The sequence below is a fragment of the Leuciscus leuciscus genome (genome assembly GCF_965113295.1).
Source record: "Leuciscus leuciscus genome assembly, chromosome: 15".
NCBI lineage: Eukaryota > Metazoa > Chordata > Actinopteri > Cypriniformes > Leuciscidae > Leuciscus > Leuciscus leuciscus.
This window is the reverse complement of record NC_138739.1, coordinates 5,531,146-5,552,028: the sequence shown is the minus strand read 5'-3', so window position 1 is coordinate 5,552,028 and position 20,883 is coordinate 5,531,146. Positions and strand designations below refer to the sequence as shown.

At 40.6% G+C, this 20,883-nt stretch overlaps 1 protein-coding gene across 1 annotated transcript in view; it reads left to right on the top strand.

Annotated features, from left to right (window-relative positions):
• Window positions 1–615: 615 nt before the first annotated feature.
• Window positions 616–20,883, top strand: part of LOC309475945 (fibrillin-2-like) — a 66,340-nt gene continuing 46,072 nt past the window's right edge. Inside the window, 8 exon segments of the mRNA XM_082138929.1 lie at window positions 616–944; window positions 2,686–2,984; window positions 7,329–7,411; window positions 8,088–8,186; window positions 12,295–12,390; window positions 12,637–12,732; window positions 17,284–17,481; window positions 18,777–18,902. Coding sequence (XP_081995055.1) covers window positions 2,809–2,984; window positions 7,329–7,411; window positions 8,088–8,186; window positions 12,295–12,390; window positions 12,637–12,732; window positions 17,284–17,481; window positions 18,777–18,902 — 874 coding nt within the window. The 5' untranslated portion in view covers window positions 616–944; window positions 2,686–2,808.

The following is a 20,883-nucleotide window of genomic DNA, read 5'->3' as shown; positions in this document are numbered from 1 at the left end:
TATTTTACATGACGTAGGCGATTTAATCACAAGATGTGCTCAAACACAGTTGCGTGCTGATTTCTTCCATTAACTTTTATGACATTGGGAACTAACTTATTTTAACATAGTTTTTCCCTTCTGAGAGATAAAACGAACACAAATGAACGGGTGATGGAGGCTGTTCATATAAATGCTCAGACAACAAAGGCATCTATGTTTTCCAAACCTGCGGACTCTGCAGTTCCAACAACGTTGTCACTCGCTTTGGGTTGCGCTCAGCTGTTTGACCACCCAGGCGGCGCGTCATCCTTTACAACCAATTAAAATTAGGCAAGCAAGAACGAAACAGAGTGAGAAAACAAAGCTTTTCATCTTGTTTGGCTGAAACATTAAATTGAGCCTGAATGACCTTCCATCAGATTTTGACCTTTAATCTTGGCTTTTGAGCCATAGCAATATATAAAGTTTAGAATAAGAAAGAACTGAAAAACAACTTTAGGCAACTTTTTTTGCATGTACTATGGAAATAAAGTTTGTATAAAACAAAATGTATATATATATATATATATATATATATATATATATATATATATATATATATATATATATTGTACATTTTCATTACTTTTTCATTAATTATTTATATAGCAACTCAGTTAATCAATCAATCTACTACATCAATTCAGTATTGTTTGTACTGTAGGAGAAATGTTGTAAATCATATACTTAACTTTTCTTTTTCATTCAGGCTTTCAGTCCTGTAAATAATGGTTGGTTGCAGTGCAGGGGGACAGTCAGTGGGTTCAAACCCCCTCCTCTTCAACCAAAGCACCTCCCCTCGACCTATCAGGGTAATTCACTCACTTTTCTCTTTCTCACAAGGGCTACAGTGCAGTTTTCCATTCAGGGGAACATATCCCGTGACAATAACGGACTCCTCCAGGCATTCCAAGACATCTGAGGTATTTCGGCTTCAATCTCCTGATTATTTATGCAACGAAGCGCGCATTATATGCACCCCGATTTTAATTTAAAATGCAGGAAATATCGAATTTAAATGTGATTAAGAAGTTGGCTACTTTGAAAATTTTTATTTGAAGCAAAAAAAGACCTTGTTGACGTAATTTCCCTACAGTCTGTTGACCGGCTAACTCAATTAAAACTCGAATAAAGGTATTATTCTGGTAAACGACGGAAGAGAAATTAAGTTTTAAGGTGAGAAAAGTTGTAAAGTTTTTAAATATGAAAAAACAAAAACAAAAAAAACGTAACTTTCAATGAGATGGTTAGAAATAGCCAATTTTAAACTGTTTAAACGCGTTACATCTGCAACTGTCCCATTGATGTTCGTGAAAATAGATTAAATTACAACAATTATCAGCGGAATATTGGAAGCCTTTATAATGTAATCGCGAAATCTGTCGTAATGTGTGTAAACCATCGTGAACGCGTTTGACTCAGCAAACTCAACTTTTTTCTTGCTACTTTTTTTTCTTTTCCTCACAAAGGAAACGCTCACGTGCTGTCATTTTTTTAACGTCATAATTAAAGTAGAAGATGTTGAATTGTGTCACCGCGTCTGACGTCATTAAGCGTTGAAAAGCGGACGATGTAATTCATAATACCTTCGAAAGTGGATTGTTGTCATTGATGGGTTTTTTCTTCTTTGTTCGCGTCGCGATTAGCACCGCCCACCTGAAAATTCCTCAGACTTTCCCTCTCAGATTTACCAGACCTGTCATCATTAGATGAACTGTGATTTAACAGACTTTATCATAATCTTCTCATTAAACCAACTTTTATCAAGTAGACGCAGTTTTTGGTGTAAAACAATATTGTATTCATTTTGCTGATGTTTTGATCAAAAGCTACTTTGCATTCAAAGTATGCAAATTCAGTATTTATCAGAATATAAATGTATGCACATATAATATAAGGTTGTTCCTCTTTGATATATATATATTTTTTTTTTTATTCACACAACATATCCACCAACTTGAAAACTCTTCAAACTTTCCTTCTCAGACTTACTACTAGACTGTCATCTTAGATGGAGTACTGTAATTTAACTAACTTCTCATTAAACCAACCTTTTTAAGGCTTTGATGTTTGCAAAAGCAACTTACAGTGCAATGAAGATATACATTTTAATATGGAAAACCATTAAAGATTTGTGGAGACATCCAGTTTACCTTTGTTAAGAATGTCTTTATTAAGCACTTTGCAGAGGTTTTATATTTGCAGTTGTTCCTTAACACAAATATATCATGCTGAAAAGAAAACCGTAAAATCTCACTGTGTTGTTTTGCCACCCCCTTTCTGCCATGGCTCTAAATCTTTTGAGGCCCATTATTTACCCTAAAATCTTAGTTTTAATGAGCCGGTTGAGGACAAATCCAGGAGTCCAGTCTTGGCCAGGAGTTGGTTATTTCTACAGCGAACGCACACTAAGACAGTCTAAGTGGGCCTGTAAAAGGATGCTGGCTGGCGCTTAAAGTCCCATACAGTTTGCCTGGAATAATACTACACTTTATAAAAAACTCCATCATCGACCGTGGGCGATTTAATGGCTAAATTTATGAGGGGGCACATTTGTTCGTATGTTCACTGTATATACGCCAAATAGACTAAGCAGTAAAGGGAACGAGAATGAATATAAGAATGCAAAGGTAATAGTAAGCATTTTGTCTTCTCTTTTTACAGCCTTCAGCCTGGAGTGCTCTTGGATCACACAAGTTCACGTCTGAAGAGCTCATTGGAAAGGAAGAGTTTTACTGTGGGTGAGACACGTTTAACGGCGCTTAAGGAGTCGCACAGCAGGGGCCAATGGGAGTGTGGAAGCTGGCCAAGGTGGTGCTCGGATGGGCTGCGGTTTGGTGGGCCACGGCCTATTCAGTGCAGGCACAAGGAGATGGAGACATCCAGGCCAGCCGATTCACTGGAAAACCCGAGGGGGAGGTGCAACAGAGGGTCCGTCGGAGAGGCCAGGAGTCCCTCAGGGGGTAAGAGCTTTTTCAGTCACGTCCTGCTCCTGTTCTCTGTCAGTTTCATTCTTGAAGTGGACATTTTAATGATTTAATCATGAGGCGGAGGGTTTAACTCAGCTTTTATTACCAGAAATACAGAATAATAATTTCAGGGTTGGTATATCTCATCCTAAAAGCTTGAATTCAAAGCTAGCATAGGTTTCTTCAGACAGTGCAATAAATGCCTTTTTTGTTTGTTGCTGCAGTAGATTTCTGTTGCAACCTGCTGTGCTGTTTGGGCTAGAGCCAAACTGGGTTGAAAGCATGATTGGTCTCTAAGAAAGCAACATATGTGTTGGAGTGTTGTGAATCTGCTGTGAAGGAATTTTAAGTTCTGAAATGCCTCAATATGTTGGTCATGACAACAGGAGTGTCATTTCCTACTGATAACTTAAGCTGTTGAAAGACATCATTGTTTGGCCATCGCAAATTTTACGTCTACATAACTTCTAGAAGAATGCATAGTGTTTTAGGTCTCAAGTTTCTGCTGAAAGTTGAGGTAAACACGCTTAAAAATATATTGAAAGCGGATTGATTGTGTGATAGATATTTTTTCAAGCCCTCCAGTGCCTCTCAAACTATGCATCTGCATTTGTCTCCACAAAGCCTAAGCTGTGTATTTTTCTAATTTTGGGGAAAACAATGGCTGTTTTGTGTTGCGCTGCCCTCATATGTTCGAAACGGTTATTCCAATCATCCTCTCATCTGTACTTGCTTATAACTCCCCTGCAAACTGCAACAGGAAATGAGGTATTCTGATTACTCGGGGAGGGGGTCCAACAAGGGACATTTGTTTTCAAGGAGGTGAGAAAGAGCATTTCACAACAGAGACATGTCTTCAATTCAAGGATCCTTATTTAATCAGGAAAGGGGTTTACAGTTTAGGTCTGAAAGAAATCTAGCAAGGTCAAACAGAAACTTCAAGATTAGCACTGTGGGTAGCGGTCCAGTACATACTGAATTCCAGAAACAATAGCGACATTCTGTACATGTACACCAGTTCCATAAGTGGGACAAATGGTAAATGACCTGTATCGCACCCAAAAGTGAGTTTTCCAGGTAAATTAAGAGGGAGAATCTGATCCGGGCGGTGAAGCAGAACCAGGTGGCAGCAAGTCAATTGAGAAATGTGCCACAGTGCCCTTTTGAGAGCCAATGCTAAACACAAACTAGCCCAAAGGGATGTAGGGACTTGCATGGTTTCCAGATTGTTCCCGTCTAACAATTCCCTTTGTTCAAGGCAAGATGCTGAACTTAAGACCCTTCATACAAATGTTTTGTCGTAAAGAAAGGTCTAATCTCTTCTAAGCACGATCTGTAATCCTATTTACATACTAACACAGTGTAAGAATGTTTCTTAAGTGCGCTGATTATAATGATGTGGCACAAAATTGCACATTTGATCAACTGCAGAGTCACCGACCAAGAAAGCCATGTTATCCAGGGTCAGACAGTTTAAGAGAGTTACAGTATGTGATTTGAAGCTTACTGGCTCTCCTTGCTATAAGCATAATTTGGCTGTCAGTTTTGAGGAGTCTGATCACATTGCATTTGGGGGCCTCTTAAATGAAGGTAAAGTCTGGGAGACTGCTGTAAAAGCAATGGGCTTGGGGTGAGATTATGATTATGTGGTTCTCGTCTATCGATGCCAACCCTGACAAGTTTTGATGAGTACAAAGCCAGGCACCGTGCTCATGGTTGATGTTTTTAGAAGTGGCTTGGCCAGGGTTTCTCTTCATTTTCTCAACAAGTCTCTGAGGCAATGTCAACTCCACTGAACTGCAAAGATGGGCTTGAGTTCTTCCAGAACGCTTGATGTTTGCATCCCAAGAGAGACTGAGTTCTTTGTCTTGGATTTATATTCTTTTAACAGCTGAAAGAAGATGCCAGTCAAAGGAAAACAATCCTTCTTGGACACCAAAGAGCTTGGTTGAAGCCAACAACATTTTGTTATGGAATTGTTCTTTGTAGAAATACTTTAAGAATATGAACAGAAAAATAGCCCCTGGAAATGGGGCCAAATTTATTTTAATACCCAACTGAAAAAAACAAGCCGTATGTTTCTCTTTTTTTCAGTGGGGTTTGTCATCTAACTAGTGGAAAGGAAGACGCAGATCTGATAAGTGTATCCTTATGTGTGCATAAAAGCATGCCCAGAAATTCTTATCGTCTTATCAAATGTACTCAGTGTATTGTTGTACCAAACAATACAAACGTAAGAGCTAATTGCTTTCTGTTGTTTATTCCCGATACCATCAGTCGCTCCAGAACTCCAAAGTGTCTTGTAGACCAGCTTAGGCAAGAAAGACATCAGTCTCACATGGTTTTTATGCATGAAATCATATGGAGCGACCCTCCTCTTTCCTCATTTCATTAAAAGTGTATAGTCTAGACGGCAGTGTGATTTGAGTTCATTAGGGCCAGGGGCTTGAAACAGGCCAAGTTGGACAAGGAAAAGGTCTTAGAGATCCAGAGGCTTTACGCACTGGGATCTTTATAATGTTAAAACAACCATTTGGTCATTGGCTCTGGACTGGAGTTAGCAGCAATCGCGGGGGCTGGGAGAAAAAGTCTCTAAAGTGACCTTTAACCTCTTTAGGAGTGGTAACCGGTGGGATAGAATTGTGCTATCTTTCTGCGCCCTCTCCATGATATCCCACAAGCCTCAGTGAGAGCTCCTGTTCAGTTTTTATGACCTCACGGAAAACCGGCTGTCAAAGCATCCCGATTTCCTATCTCAGTCTTGTCCTGACCTTTTGCCTTACTGGAATTCAGGTTGGGAGGGTTTTTTAGGGCTCAAGAGTCGTAAAGCTGACCTGCTTTATCCGGAGATCTTTGCCAAAGAATTGCTTGCAAATCTCTTGCTCGAGGGCTGGTAGACCCTGTAAATGAAAAAGGATTTGACCTAGTGAAGTGAAATGAATTAATCCATCTAGCTGAAGAAGTCACATGGTCTTTCCAAGGTATTTGCCTCGTGGCAAATAACCCGTTAACAATTTATATCTCTCTTTGAGATGCCGGTTTGTGTTTGAGATGCTGTAAATGTTCTTCATTTAGTAGTGGTATATTTGTGGTACATTTTAATAGTTTGCACAAGGAGCTCATGTTTGAAATGCATTTTTCTAAGCTGTTTTCTGCTTTCTAGTATTCACTGCTTCACAACCACCCAAAACAGTATTCCAGCTGAAAGAAATGTGAACACACTGAAAAGCATTGAATTAAAGAACGAAGAGATTGGTTTGCATCCAGGGATAACCTTCTTGTCGTCATCCTGCAGGAGTTTTAGACTTAATTTTTCAGGCTCCAGATGAGAAAAAAGACTCTTTGGTTCCACACTGCTGATAATTCATCATCTTCTGGTCTAATTTCCGCTGCTGCTTTTGTTTTCAACGGCCCACCTCCCAACCCCCCCTTTTCCCAAACTCTTCACTTCCACTTGTTTTCTTTACCTCCCACTGATTTTTGCCCTTTCCCCAGCATTTTCCGTTTTCATGTTCCAACATCTAGCCCTCCGTTGGCCTCTACTCTTTCAGGTCCTCCACATCTCTCTTGGTTTTTGCTGTTAGTGGTTGTGTCGTCTGGCAATGCGTTTTGAAATCCATCAAAAGATTCAAACTACAGCTGGTTGTCCCCAGGTGACTGACATTAGTAAACATCTTGACTTGTAGAGGAAAGGAATTTATGCATGTGTGTAGAAAGACAGATGTACTTTGTGTTTTTTTTAAAGGTCCATTTACGGCAGGCTTAACTTGGTGCTGATAGAAATAAAACTGTTTTCACAGTGAGTGTCCAGGTTTGACAGAGATTCTAAGGGCTTGTTGGAAAGAAACCGCTAAAACGACACATTCTGAGGGCGATTTGCCTTCAAGCTGTCAATTACCAGTTAGTCGTCCTGGATCAAGTCATATACACTAAACAGTGAGGCCCATAACATGGTGCAGGGTTTGTTCATGAGAAGCACTGAACTTTGGGCTTGGTCCTGTCATTAATCACACATATCATGACTAAGACAGACGCTTTTGTCTCTGTGAGAAAGTTGCCAAAAAACAGCTAATGGATGAACGCATTTGGGAACAGAAGAGTGGCTTTAGTAAATATTTCTCAGGAAGTTTAGTTATGGTCCTACTCAAAACAAACTCTTTTTATGTTGTTTCCCGGGAAAATCTTTTGGGGTCGTTGTATGTATTGAGCCTGATTTATTGCAAAGGGTCAGAAGGTCTTTGAGACTGCAGATATTTCATCGTGTTGTATGTTTCTGAGAAATGTTCATGATTAAAATTTGCTTTCTGTAATTTAATGGACTTGTTTCCATTGTTTCAGGCCCAATGTATGTGGTTCCCGCTTTCACTCCTATTGTTGTCCAGGATGGAAAACACTTCCCGCAGGAAACCAGTGTATAGTTCGTAAGTATCTGTTTTATTTATTTTTATAAAGCTGCATGCCAAAGATGCCATTTGAACAATTATCTACTCACTTACAGTACACTCACCACAGAGTTAGCATTTAGCCTTAGGTTAACTGTGGTTAAGTGCCTACAATGATAGCAGGGGATTTGACCCCAAAGCCTTAAACCACAACACAACACCCCAAAGATAAAGGCTTAGCTTAGGAAGATAAGGGAAACACCCACCAAGACCCAGGCTATGTTTAGTATAAATGCACATGATGCATATATACTGCCTACTTTAAAGTTTTTGTGTGCAACAATTAACTTTTCCAAAAATAATGAAGTTTTTACATCCATTCAAATACCAGCCATCTTGGAAAACAACATGATTATTATATTCCATGCATATAAAAATGCATATTACGTGCACTGCATTTCTAGTTGGAGCATAGGAACATACTAAACATAGCCAAAATCTTTTGTGAAGGAAAAAACTAATTTAAACCCAGCCTTACCACCTAAAGAAGTGACCAAAACCCCTCTAAAACCATCCTGCTAAACCAGATATGACCAGGCTGGAAGTCCAGCCAATCATCTTAGTCCTAAAGATGCATTCTTCTTCTGTGCTATATCTCTGTTCAGATCAAAAGGCCTTTGCTAAGCACTTCTCATGAATATTTGTGTCTCTCCAGCAATCTGTAGGAACTCGTGTGGGGATGGTTTTTGCTCGAGGCCCAACATGTGTACATGCTCCAGTGGTCATCTTGCCCCTAGCTGTGGGGCGGCCGCAGGTGAGTTCAGTCATTTCCGTCTCCTTTTGTTCTTTGTGGGCCATTAGAAAAAAACATTATGACTAGTTAATTGCATTAATTTTGCATTTTTTGGTGCTTTTATTCATAGGCATAGTTTAGAAATAGAGAAACATGATTTGAAAATGACTTCTAACAACGTTTGGAACATGCGCTCTAACCGCTAGGGCTCTGACTTTACAGCTCTGACTTTAGATGTGTTTAGTTTTGTTTTTTAAAGCGAACCTTTTATGCAGTTTCACATTTTCAACTTTCTTTAGTGTGTAATGTTGCTGTTTGAGCATGAAAAAGCTCTGCAAAGTTACACAAAGTCCCTCCAGCGGGAGTTATTCTCTATATCAGTGTCACTGCTTCGTGAACTCCCTGAAACTTTGTAGTCTTGAGTTTTCTTCTGAGGACGAACACGTCACATTATTCCTCATTGAAATAATGTATACGCAGAATAAAGGGCGGGACCTGGTTGAGTTAGTAAAGCCCCTTTCACACAGAGATTCCGGAAAATACACGGATAAAGTGACCCGGGTTCGTTTGATTTTGGTTCATTCACACTGCGAGTGATTTTCCGGAATCAGAGCACACACAACCCGTAAAAATCCCGTAAAGACAAGTGACATCGATGTGACTTGTAATGTCTCATCAGCGTCTTAAGTTTGCTTATGAGCTGCGATTTCTCTCTCGAGAAACCACGCTTGTGCATTTTTTTCTCTGATTCGATCATAAACTTGCGCATTACGTACCGTTTCACAGCTGGCGAACGATCCCGGCTTCAGTGTCATCACTACGACACGGCATTATTACGGCTTTTGTTCACACAGCGCGCGTTCCGGGACTGAACACGGCAATGTTACTAGGTCCCCAACCCGGCATCGATCCCGGCATAAATCCCGGGTCGTGTTTGCGTTCACACAGAAGGCACTCCGGCAATTTGCCGGCAATTTCCCGGGTTCAAAGCGCTGTGTGAAAGGGGTTTTAGTAGTGTGTTGAAACCAAGCAACAAACTTTTGGTCTTTCTCTTGAATCCAACACGGAAGTGACTTAAACTGCAATTCATCAACTGGCCGCTTGAGACAGGTTCCAAAAGAGAGTCAATGGGCTTCAAAAATGCTCTTCAGAAACCTACGGGTGACGTCACGGACACTACGTCCATATTTTTTTACAGTCTATGGTTGAAACTCGCAGTTAGGGTAAGGGGCGTGGCATTTCCCAAACACGCCCGAAGAGCTAGGCCAATCACAATACACTTGTCCAGCCGACCAATCAGAGCACATTGTGCTTTTCAGAAGGAGGGGCTTCATAGAGACAGGAACTAAACAGAGCGTTACTGACAGACTGGGAAGAGAGGAGCTGGAGACAATGGAGAATATGGGGAAAATCAAGAGTTTGTAAAAGAGCATAATAGGTCCTCTTTAATGATTCTCTCTACACTGCTTACTTCCTTTGTGGTTGAAGGGCTTGTCATATATTGAAACTTTTCTTTGACATTTTCAGTGATTTATCAGGTTAAGAGTTGAAACTGAGCAGAGATACAGATGGCTGGAAATACTGTGAAATTCTTCTGACAGCGTATAGTGTTTCGTCCACTGAATCATTAGCTAATGTCAAGCTAAGAGCGTTTTCTGTTGAGATATGTTAAATTTGAGACCATATGTCTACTGGTGAAAGCGTTTTTTTTTACAACAGACTTAGAAAAACGTGATTGATTGTGTTTAGATGGCACTGGGAAAAGTAATGACTGTTGGTTATTCATGGATGAGGTGTTTAGCATTAGCGCAGGTTTCTCTTACTGCACTTGCTCTCTGCCAGCGGCGTCCAGCCGTTTCTCAGCGAATGCCCGGAATATGTGGTCATAGACAAATAAACCCAAATGCACCAAACCATAGGTTTCGGTCTCGTAAGCTGTAAAACCAGAGTCAATTTATTCGCCAATGAGAAATTGACCATCTGATTTAGCTGCCAGTTCCTTGTCTGTTTGAAAGCAAATGCTAAACATACGCTTGTACTCTGTTTTGGCAGCCTTATGGGATTTGCGAGATCGGTAATGCTGTCATTACGCCTACCCGACCGCGTACCGTCTGCAGTGGTTGGGAGCGGCCACATTTATGAGTCAGTTATGAATCTGCAATTACTCCATAAATAACAAGCCGCCACACGAATGTTAGCTGTAGTCATTAGCGTCCAAAACAGTGCTATCCTCTTTCTCTTCATCATTAGTGTCTGATTACCATACGTCTCAATTTAAGCCACTGTTAGCAATGTTATTTTTGTATAATTAATATACTTTTATAGTATGCATTTTTCACTTCAGTTTTAGTTATTTTAATACTTCAACTTAAAATCAGTGTTTTTTTTGTATCATTGAGATACAACGCTATCGATCGAGCAACTATTCGATTTCCTTTTAAGCTCCACGACGTGAACTTGACGTTGACAGGCCACCGCGAGAAAGAGAGGCCATAAAGGACCTCTGTTCCTCGGCCGCGCTCATGTTTCCTGCCGTCAGCGTAGCTTGTAAAAAGCTGACAGATGTGACTGCTGCATACAGAGGTACATTGTGGGGTGGGAGCCTCGGGGAGCCCCGTTTTGTGTGTGTGCTAGCGTGAGCGCTTCAGCACGTGCAGCTCACTTAGCATGGGTCAGCGAGCGAGAGCGTCGCCCGTCCACCTGTAGGGGGCCGTCAGCAGGTCTAGCCGATGAAGTCATTTCCTGTGCTTCAGGAAAACACGGCCAGTGCGCAAACATTTACAGGCCTTGCTGTTGAAAGCATGCCATCAGTGAAAAAAACATGTTTGATCTCCATCCAGCAGGATTTTTCATGTGAAATCAAATAAAAATAGGCGAATTTTGACAATAAAAACTTTCAACTTTTACCCTCTTGTTTTGGTTTATTCTTTTTTACGTTCATTTAAAAGGATTAGGTCATGGCAGGCGAAGATGAAAGGAATAAATGAGAAACTGTTATATTTACATATCTTTGTCTGTGATAAGTAGTGGGTTGAATTATGTTTGGGCTGAAAGGTAATGGCACGCTGCCTTTGTTTAGACAGAAAGAAAGAGCTTGGCAAGAGCAACGTTTTGATGCGACCAATTGGGAACATCAATCTTTTTTAAAACTCATCCCATGATTAGTTGTGCTTATGTCATCTGTTTTTTCTTCTGAGTGCAATTTTAAATCGCAATTATACAAACTCTATTGAAAGATTCTTTGCTAAGTGATTCTGTCTGTGCCGAGAGAATTCCAATTTCGTGAAAATTGCTGGAAAATTAATCTACTCGTTCAGGATGAAAATAGGTTTTTGTTGGCCGAGTAAAATCACTCTTACCAGGAATTCGAATTGGGAGTTGCTGATATTGGAAAGACAATAAATAAGAAGTTTAGTAGGTCTTTCTCCAATACATTCTGTAAGTATGACTGAATCAAATAAGTGAGGGAGTTACAGTAAACTCTGTACATCAGTGTAAGGGCAAACGTACAGTTGAAGAAATATAATCTGGTGTAAAAAGCCTTTCTCACACTGTTTTTCTAGAAATAAAGACATTTTAATGCAAGAAAAATACCTCATGGAAACTTTAGTGAATATGTTTTAGTGATGATGTGAAAGAATCACTGAATCAGAGTTTTGAATCAATTCCATTACATTTACAAATGTGCATTAGCGAATTCCTCCTTATCCAAAGCGTCTTACAATAGAGGAACATAATAACATTGTTTTAAAATAAACATCATTTTTACAAGAAAGTACTATTTCATTTTTTTTACTTCAAATGTTCATGTTTAATTCTATGTGTTACTTGCTGTTCCTTTGTAATTATTTGTGAAATTTACTAGCAGTTTCTGAGTAAAATATGATTTAAAGTAAACCCTACACCAACTTTATTTTCAGTGCAATTCGTCACAGATGCAACAATATTCATAGTGTACAATACCAAGTTTATTAGAAAGCAGTTTGAACCAATCCATGGAAATTAATCAAAGATTTTCCACTGTATCATTTTTGGGGTATTTCTGATTCCTAAAGTTGGCTGCTGGAAGGTGCATTGTTATATTGAGCACTCCAGATGGTTTATAATCACCTCTCTTGTCTCTGTACAGTCCAGTCCTGCAGCGTCAGATGCATGAATGGAGGGGTCTGTAATGAAGACGCCTGCTCGTGCCAGAAGGGCTACACAGGAAATCACTGTGGACAGCGTAAGTGAACTTCCTTTTCAGAACGTCCAGACATCAGCACATACCTGAACAGACACACACAACAATAGATGATTTCACAAGAGTTGGGCTTACTGACACGAAAGATCTCAGAATGCATTTGAACCCAACTATATCTTTCTTTAAATGCAAGAGGACTTCAACTTCCAACCTGTGGATCACTGTACTATTAATATAAATAAATATTATTCATATGAGTCCAATTTTGACCAATTTTGCTTTCTGTAGCTGTGTGTGAGAGCGGATGTCAAAACGGCGGCCGTTGTATTGGACCAAACAGATGTGCCTGCGTCTATGGTTTTACTGGACCGCAGTGCGAGAGAGGTAAGCCACTGCTATCCTTCCAAAGTTCATATTTTCTCAACTCTTAATTGTGTTGACGTCTGTGAGGATGTGCGGTTTGTTTACCGTCTCAGGCCTGCTTCAAGAATGTGGTAACAGTGTGTCAATGTGACCCAGAAACGCTCAGAAGGGTTATTTACAGTAGTTTTGAGTCAGTGTGCTTCCCCCCTTCACTGTAGCTAGTGTGAAATTAATGCTACAGTTTACATTGTGGCCACATCTCTCAGAGCTGGAACAATGAGGTAATCTGGGGCGGAAAAAAGGCCTCCCTCATGGGTGCTCAAGACGTTCTATCAGAGGTGAAATCCTTGGCTGGAGTTATGAGAAAATGACAGACTGAAAGGACCGTAAAGGCAGTTCCCATCAGGCCATGTGAATTGTGGGAGAGGAGCGCCCCAGGCACTCTAGACCGAATACCTAAGCCCTTTTTTGGTACCCCACCCTCCTGTGTCTGGTTCTTTCTGTAACCCCACCCCTTCACGAAGCCCCCTTGTGCAATCGTAGGCCGGTTTCCTTTGAAAACCCAACACGGGGAGGTGGAAAAGTTTGGGAGACATCTGGCAGTAGATAAAGTAGGGTGGAAATGACAAGGGAATGTTTCTGTGTGGAGCCATAGACTATCCTGACAAGTAAGGGTGGTGGTGGGGGGGTTCTCTAAGAAATGGAGACCCAAGCTGTGTATACACAGCCAGGCCTGAACTAGTACAAACAAATCTCTTCACACGGAGAGAGCACCATCCATGGGACACCAGCTGCCATGGCAGATCCTTCCTGGGCCACCTGACAAGATTCATTCAGTCCAGACCCTCGTCTCTGAGACCCCCAGATTCCCCCTCAAGGTCCTTGCTTCTAGGTTGTAAAAACGTCACACCAAACAATTAGACATTTCATTGTTAAAGAGCAGAGAAAAAAATCTTTATTTAGCCTTTTTCAGTCACTCCTGTTAATCATCAAGGGACTGCATTTCATACAACTGATGAACTTCCAAAAAGATGATGCAGTTTTTCGCAAAAGGCCTGATGTCAGTCGCTCTATTTGGTTCTTACAAAGAAGCCAGAACAGTCTTCCAAGAAAGAGGTAGTAACAAAGAAATTGGATCCTGAAAACTGTGCAGCACAATAGTTGGCTGGCGTTTTTGGAAAGTCAGTCGTCTGCAGAAGAGTTTCTGCAAACACAGTGCAAGCTCAGCTGTGAGTCGGGCACGGTTTATAGGGAGAGTTAAGCAAGTTAACGGTGAGAATGGTGTTAGTCCCATCTAATTAGTTTTCCGTTTAGCCACGTGTGCTCTGTGTTATCACTTACAGTGCCCCACACTGAAGAAAGATATGCATAGTATTCATTTCACTGTCGAAGGGTAACTTTGCTCAAGGCTGTGGTCACAAGTCCATTTAAGTTGCATCAATTACCACTGTTTTGGCACAGATGCTATTGTTTTTTTTTGTTTTTTTTTTGATGCAGTGGATTCTAGAGAAAAAGGTTTTTCCGAGCAATAAAGCGTGACTAATCCTCCTGTAACCACAAGAGTATGAATGAATGTATTAAGGACTGAGGCTCAGTGGATTTGCTGTGGACTGACTCATTTGGGAGTCATAAAACTGTTGAAACCTTGGCTTGTTGGATGTGTGTGACAGAGATAAGATGTGAAGAGATTGCCTGTCTTATTTAGCCATACTGTAAATCACTGAGCAGTAAAAGAGTTTGTTGGTCCGTCTGAGAAAATTCAAAGCCTTTCACCGGAACGCTTGTGCATCTAATGTTTCCTTTCTACCCCCCTTTTTTTCTTCAGACCTACGTGAATGAACTTCTGCTTCTCCCCAAGTGAAAACACATTTCTTATCTTGGTGTGTACTCTGATTAAACCAAAATAGGTCACAACAAAGCGAGCGAGTGACTTTTCCCAGTCATTGACTCTTGAGCACGTTTTTGGCTGCGTTTGAGGTTTCCACCTGCAGCTGGTCCCCAAGGCTTAACGTTCCAGACTAGATTAACTTCCCTTTGGCTGATTTTTCATATCTTAGAAGGTCTTTCATGACAGTCTACTCCCTTTCGGTCCATTAGCACTGGGGATGATAAAAACAGGCCAAGTCGTTGGAGTGTGAAGAAAGCTGGAATTCCTCCTGCCAAATTACGCTGCCACCCAATCTTTGGACAAGTGTGAATGCCACACATCAGCTACCTCCTGAGGCATCGTTTTTTTCCCATCTTGCCTCATGATTCATGATAATCAACGCTGCTAAGTAGTTGGCAGACGTAGCTGGCAGGGAAACACTGGTGACTAAACGGAAAGTAGAGGTGAGTGAGTGTTTGGTGGGATAGGGTGTAGGTGAATGGTTTTGATCTGACAAGCCACTCGAACTGTAATCAAGGCAAAATTACTTCCGAATGTTACATTACATCCCCCCTTCTCTGGAATATGAGTCTGCTTACTTCTGGGAAGCAAGGTCTGTGCATTACTTCCAAGTTTGCCAACGTGACATTGAGGTTAACCGGTTTCCCTTTTGCCTTGCAGATCTGTTGCTGTTGGAGATTGCAATCTCAAAAATGTTCAATTCTCAAAAGAGACCCGTCTTTAGTGTGGACCTACCGTGTTACACTGCGTATATTCTTCTGGCTTTGTGCACGTATAAACGGTGCTGTGCTGAAGTTGGCTGATTCAAACAAGGCGACGCCTTCCGACTGATGTTGGCTGGAGCTTTCAGACTCCCAGGCTCCAGTTTCATTGCAGATCAAAGTTTTGTTAGACAGACCTGAGCAGCTTAAAGGATGTTCTCATGACAGACGTTTCTAAGTACCTTCTTCATTTGTCCTTCACTGCCGAGCAACTTATGGCATCCATGTAGTCCTCCACCCTAACCCTAACTACTTAGATGTCCAGAAACATCCACCCTTCAACTTTACTTACATTTACATTTAGTCATTTAGCAGACGCCTTTGTCCAAAGCGACTTACAAATTAAATTACTTCATGCACGTAACTTGCTATTTATATGTGATCCACTACAAGTCGAAAGTCCCTAGGTTGTTTTTGCTTATAGACACTTAAACTCACCTATAGCACTAGATTTGTTTCTTCCCAACTTGCAAAATGACCAAATCCATAAATCAAGATGATTTTGACTTTATAGATGCATCCCTGAAGGCTTTACCCATATGAATATCATCACTCACAGTAAGAGACAAAGCTGCAATATAGAGAGGCTGATGAATTGGAGTATTGGATATGCATGGCCACATCTGGGACTTAGCTTGTCCCACCATAGTACCGACCAGGCGCAATTAATCAATCCCAGATGTTCATAGGATGCTCGCAGTGGGTCGCCTCAACTTGGAGAGGACCTGCATTCCTGGACTCAAATTGTCCAGGAAGAACGGTCAGGTCAGGGGAACGCAGAAGGGACGAGTTGAAGGGACAGTGAAAGGATTTAAAGACACGTGAGGAGGATATCTCTATAGTCCTTCTTCCTTTTTTTCTTCTCCTCTTGACCTACTTTCTTAGTGCCACTACCCCCCCCCCCCACCAGCACCCCCCCACCCCCCCACCCCCGGCTATGGATATATGATTTAGCTTTTGTTTCGCATTCAATATTATGAAGGATACGGAAAGATTTGTTCATTCTCTTGAGGAATGACTGGGGAAATCATGGAGTCAGGAACTCATTCATATCCCGCCAGAGTAAACCAACTCTCACAGTATACCCCAAACATATGTGGGTCTCGTTTAATTACGTTTGCAAAACATACTAGCAAACACTCGGAAGATGCATCAGGGCATTTGTTTGAGCTTAAGATGAGTTTTATTAAACACTGAAATGATTGGATCCTTAAATGCTCAGTTTATTTCAGTGTTGAATTGGTTTGTTTGAAGCTCAAAACATCGTTAATGAGATTGAAACGTCTCAATTGGCAACCAGCACAAAGGAAGTCTAAGCAAATTGCCAAATCTCCAAATGTCAAAACAGTGCTAGTACCACTATCCCACATTTCAACCTCAGCCAAAAAAACAAGAAGGTTTGTCATGGAAATTGCCATTATTGATACCATCCAGAAATTTCCAAGCTATCATCTAGTTATCCTATTATAAGAGTGAAAGAGAATCACTGTCAGAGCATTCCCAGACCGACCTCCAGCATTGGAAACAGCTGCATGATGGAGAAGATTTGTCTGCCAGCATTCTTTGCTTTCTTAACCCCTGTTAAATGTGATTTCTTGTCCTAATTCCTTAGTCACATAGTGCTTATTAGCGCTTGACTTGTCGTATCATTGAAAGGTTTTGTCAGGCTATGGTGGCTTGCTGGTTTATTCAAGCTAGCTAGTCAAATAAGTACCACCAAACTGGACCAACCTTACTAGTGGAAACTAGTGTACAGCACACCATTTTAGGCTAGTTTAAGCTGTTTTTATGTTGACTAATGGTTTTGAGATGGTATTTTACCCCAGGAAAGGCTCGTGTGAAAAAGCTGTTGTTGCACATCCCAATGTTTTATTCATGTATATATTGATCTCCCCAACATCTCTTCATCTCTCCCACAATCAGACTACCGGACCGGGCCGTGCTTCACACAGGTCAACAACCAGATGTGCCAGGGTCAGCTAAGTGGTATCGTGTGCACCAAGACGCTGTGTTGCGCCACCATTGGGCGAGCGTGGGGTCACCCGTGTGAGATGTGCCCTGCCCAACCCCAACCTTGCCGAAGGGGTTTCATACCCAACATCCGCACTGGTGCATGCCAAGGTAAGACATTCCCTCTTGCATCTGAGCAAATAGCTCTTTCCTTCTCAGTGTCTGGCTCACATGTTTGTTGAATTCTTGCCCTAATGACCAGCCTGACGCGGCAGATGACACTAAGACATGGCCTGTCTAGGGTAAACCATACCACTCCAGTCCATTTCCAAAAGGACACGTCCCCATTGTGTTTCTTAGTAGCGTCAAATATTTAGAAGACTTCCATTAGGGATACTTTAAATGGGATTATATAATAGCTTGTCACATTTATTTACAATTATGGGCGTGTTGTTTGATTTTCAAGGACATAATTGTACATGATTGAATTCTGTTCTCAAGGTCTGTTACACATTATAAAGCTTATTCACTTTGCTCATGAATTTAGGTAAGGTAACTATCACAAGATTAAAACATTAACAGAGGTGTTTTTTGGTCAGCTTTTCCTTTGCAAGCTGTTTTATAGCATAAAAGTTTTAGTTTTTAGTTAACAATAACAACTCAGATTCTACAGCATTGCAGTAAAAAAAACAAAAAAAACAGTCCATTTGCTTCGCCCTCAGAGAACATTTTGCGAGCCAAAATACCAAATGCCACCCAGACTTCACATATCATCTCAAAGACGCCCCTCCCAGTGATTATAAATGTCTCCTCTTTAACTTTTCCTTTTTATTCTTTTCCCCCTTTCAATATACAAAATAAGAGACAGCTCCAAGTCTGGCCTGGATTTGCCTAAAGACGGAGTGCTTTTGCAAAAGTCTGTCTGGCTAGAGTACAAAGCACACACATGTGGGGGGATTTGTGTAACGTGCACTGAGCTTTCCAGAGTCTCTTTGCGTTCAATCGCATTTAACAGAAGAAACTATTTTAGGACGATATTAGTAGACAGACCTGATGGTTTTGTGCTTATTGGATACAGGTTAAGGCCTGCCAATTATATCAATGTAAAGAAACAGGGCAAAACAGATAAATGCAGTTTTTGGGAGCCAGCCAGATACGTAAGTGCCGTTCAACCCAGACAATACCGAATATCTGTAGTTGTGTCATGAAGTCCTAAAGGGATGACTTCAGACAATGAGAAAATGCCCAGACTGTGAGCGAACAAAGATGACACATGTTTAACCTTCTCAAAGATTCTTAAAGTGATTTAAACTCACAATAGATCTCCAATTAAGAGCAGTAGATGCTGCTGTTGTTGTCGAAATTAGTATTTCCTTTCCAAACAATGAAAATACATTACAACTAGTGTTCAGACTACATATATGGGTCAAATGTGTTTGCTTACGCTCTTCTCCTCACCCTGTCAGACGTGGACGAGTGTCAGGCCGTCCCAGGACTATGTGCTGGAGGAAACTGCATTAACACCGTGGGCTCGTACGAGTGCAAATGTCCCGCGGGTCACCGGCAAAGTGAGACCAACCAGAAGTGCGAAGGTATGTCACTTACTGCACAAACCCAAAACCTGTCAGAAAACAGCATGAAGCATGATAATGATCTCACTCACTCACTCACAACTGGAAAGAAAAGTCATGCACTTGGCGGTTTCGTTGACATTGTAAGCTTTCCAAAATGTTGACATGCATGAAATGTTGACGTCAGTGGATTTCCAATTGAATATTGGCTGGAAATAGGCTGGTTTGGCATGGAAATGTCAGGTGTAGCTGCTTGACTAAGTTACTGGATTAAAAACCAAGTGCTTTTTTCCTCTTGGGGTCCATCTTTAACAATAGATAGTGCCGCTCGAGTGGAATTTCAACAATGCAGAGTGAAAACAAACAGCCGTGTTGTAAAGCGGGGGTCTGCGCTTCTTGGATCCAATCCTGCCTTTTAAGAGATTTAAGATAAAACCTAGACAGAGAGATAAAGAGAGAGATAGTGAATTACAGCTTTTTTTAATACTAGCTAAAAGGTTATTCCATATCTACCAGATTATGATTTTTATTTTTTTAGAACCTATTTTATTTATTAAAATATGTGTTATATTGCTTTGTATTAAAAAAATGAATTTATTCAAAATTATTATTTTATTTTATTTTGCATGGCAAATGTGAGCATTGATTACAGCTTGCATTCTCCTTTTCCAAGCGGTCTTTTCATGAAAAGAGTATGAAGTATAATATTCTGCTCAGAGGTTTGTTTCTTAATTCCATTAACTTGGAGACTTGATTCATGTTTCATTTAAGTATCTACTTTGTCTGAGATGTTTGTCATAAAATTCCTGAGTAGAAACACAAACGAGTCAGTTGTTGACATACATTGAGATTACAGATCGTTTCTCACAGATGCATCTGGGAAGAGTGAAACTTATTTTTATTTTTTTTACTTTCCCACAGTTTTCTACATGTTCAGAATTGTAAGTTAAGAGTTAAGTATGTAAAATGATCAGATTTGGCACGCTTCCAGTCAGCCAGGCAGAGGGAATCCTGACCCTCTAGGTTATTAGTTTATCTCCTAATCACATTTTGACCCGAATGACGTGGCCATTACTAAAACAATGGTTTGGAGAAGAAACAGACCTCTGTCTGCAGGCTCATGTAGACTTTTTTCTCAAGGAAACGAGAGAGAAACTTCTGCAAATTAGATGCTCAAGTGATCACTAAAACACCCTGAACTTTGGGTTGGAATAGAAGTGCTCCTCTGTTCTTTGAAGCTGCGTGGAGGGTGGAAAAAAAAACCCCAGGTGGTAGTTGTGGGACGCTTAATTACAAGACAATGGTGTGGTGGAAAAAGTCTCGCCCTGGGCCAGGAGGTACGGCATGAGGCATACCTCGTACTGCTTACAGGGCACTTTCTCAGGAGTGGTGAGGAGACACCAACTGCAGATCGTTTCAGAGAAAGTAGCTCTAAGTAACGCTAAGTTTGGTAACACTTTATTTTACAGTGTCCTTGTTACCCATGTTATAGTAATAACTAAATTATGCATAATTACATGCAACTAACCCCAATCCTAACCCTAACCCTATAGTAAGTACATGTAATTAATTATTATATTCTTGAATTGCTTTATAATAACTTAACAGGTTTACTCTATGACATTGTAAGAACTCAGAATAACCCTTTTTAAGTTCTGATGTCATAGAATAACTGTTTTTATGAAATCATAAGGATTAAAAAGTGACTATATTTCATTATTACAACTTAAAATATTCTCTTATGCTGAAAAAAACCTTTTAGAACCTTTAATTTGAACCATTTTAGTCCAGATAATTGTCAGCTAGTCAAGGAACCCAAATAATGGTGCTAAAAGGTTAAGTTTTTTTATGCTTTTGATCTTTTTTCCTCCTTCTCTCTTTTTAAAATGAAGAGCAGAACCAAATACATTTCATCAATGAATGCAAAAACCCCAAAAAGTGCTCTCCTGATGTACAATTACGTGAGCACGCTCTCCAGCAGTCATTAGCAGACGTTCCCCTC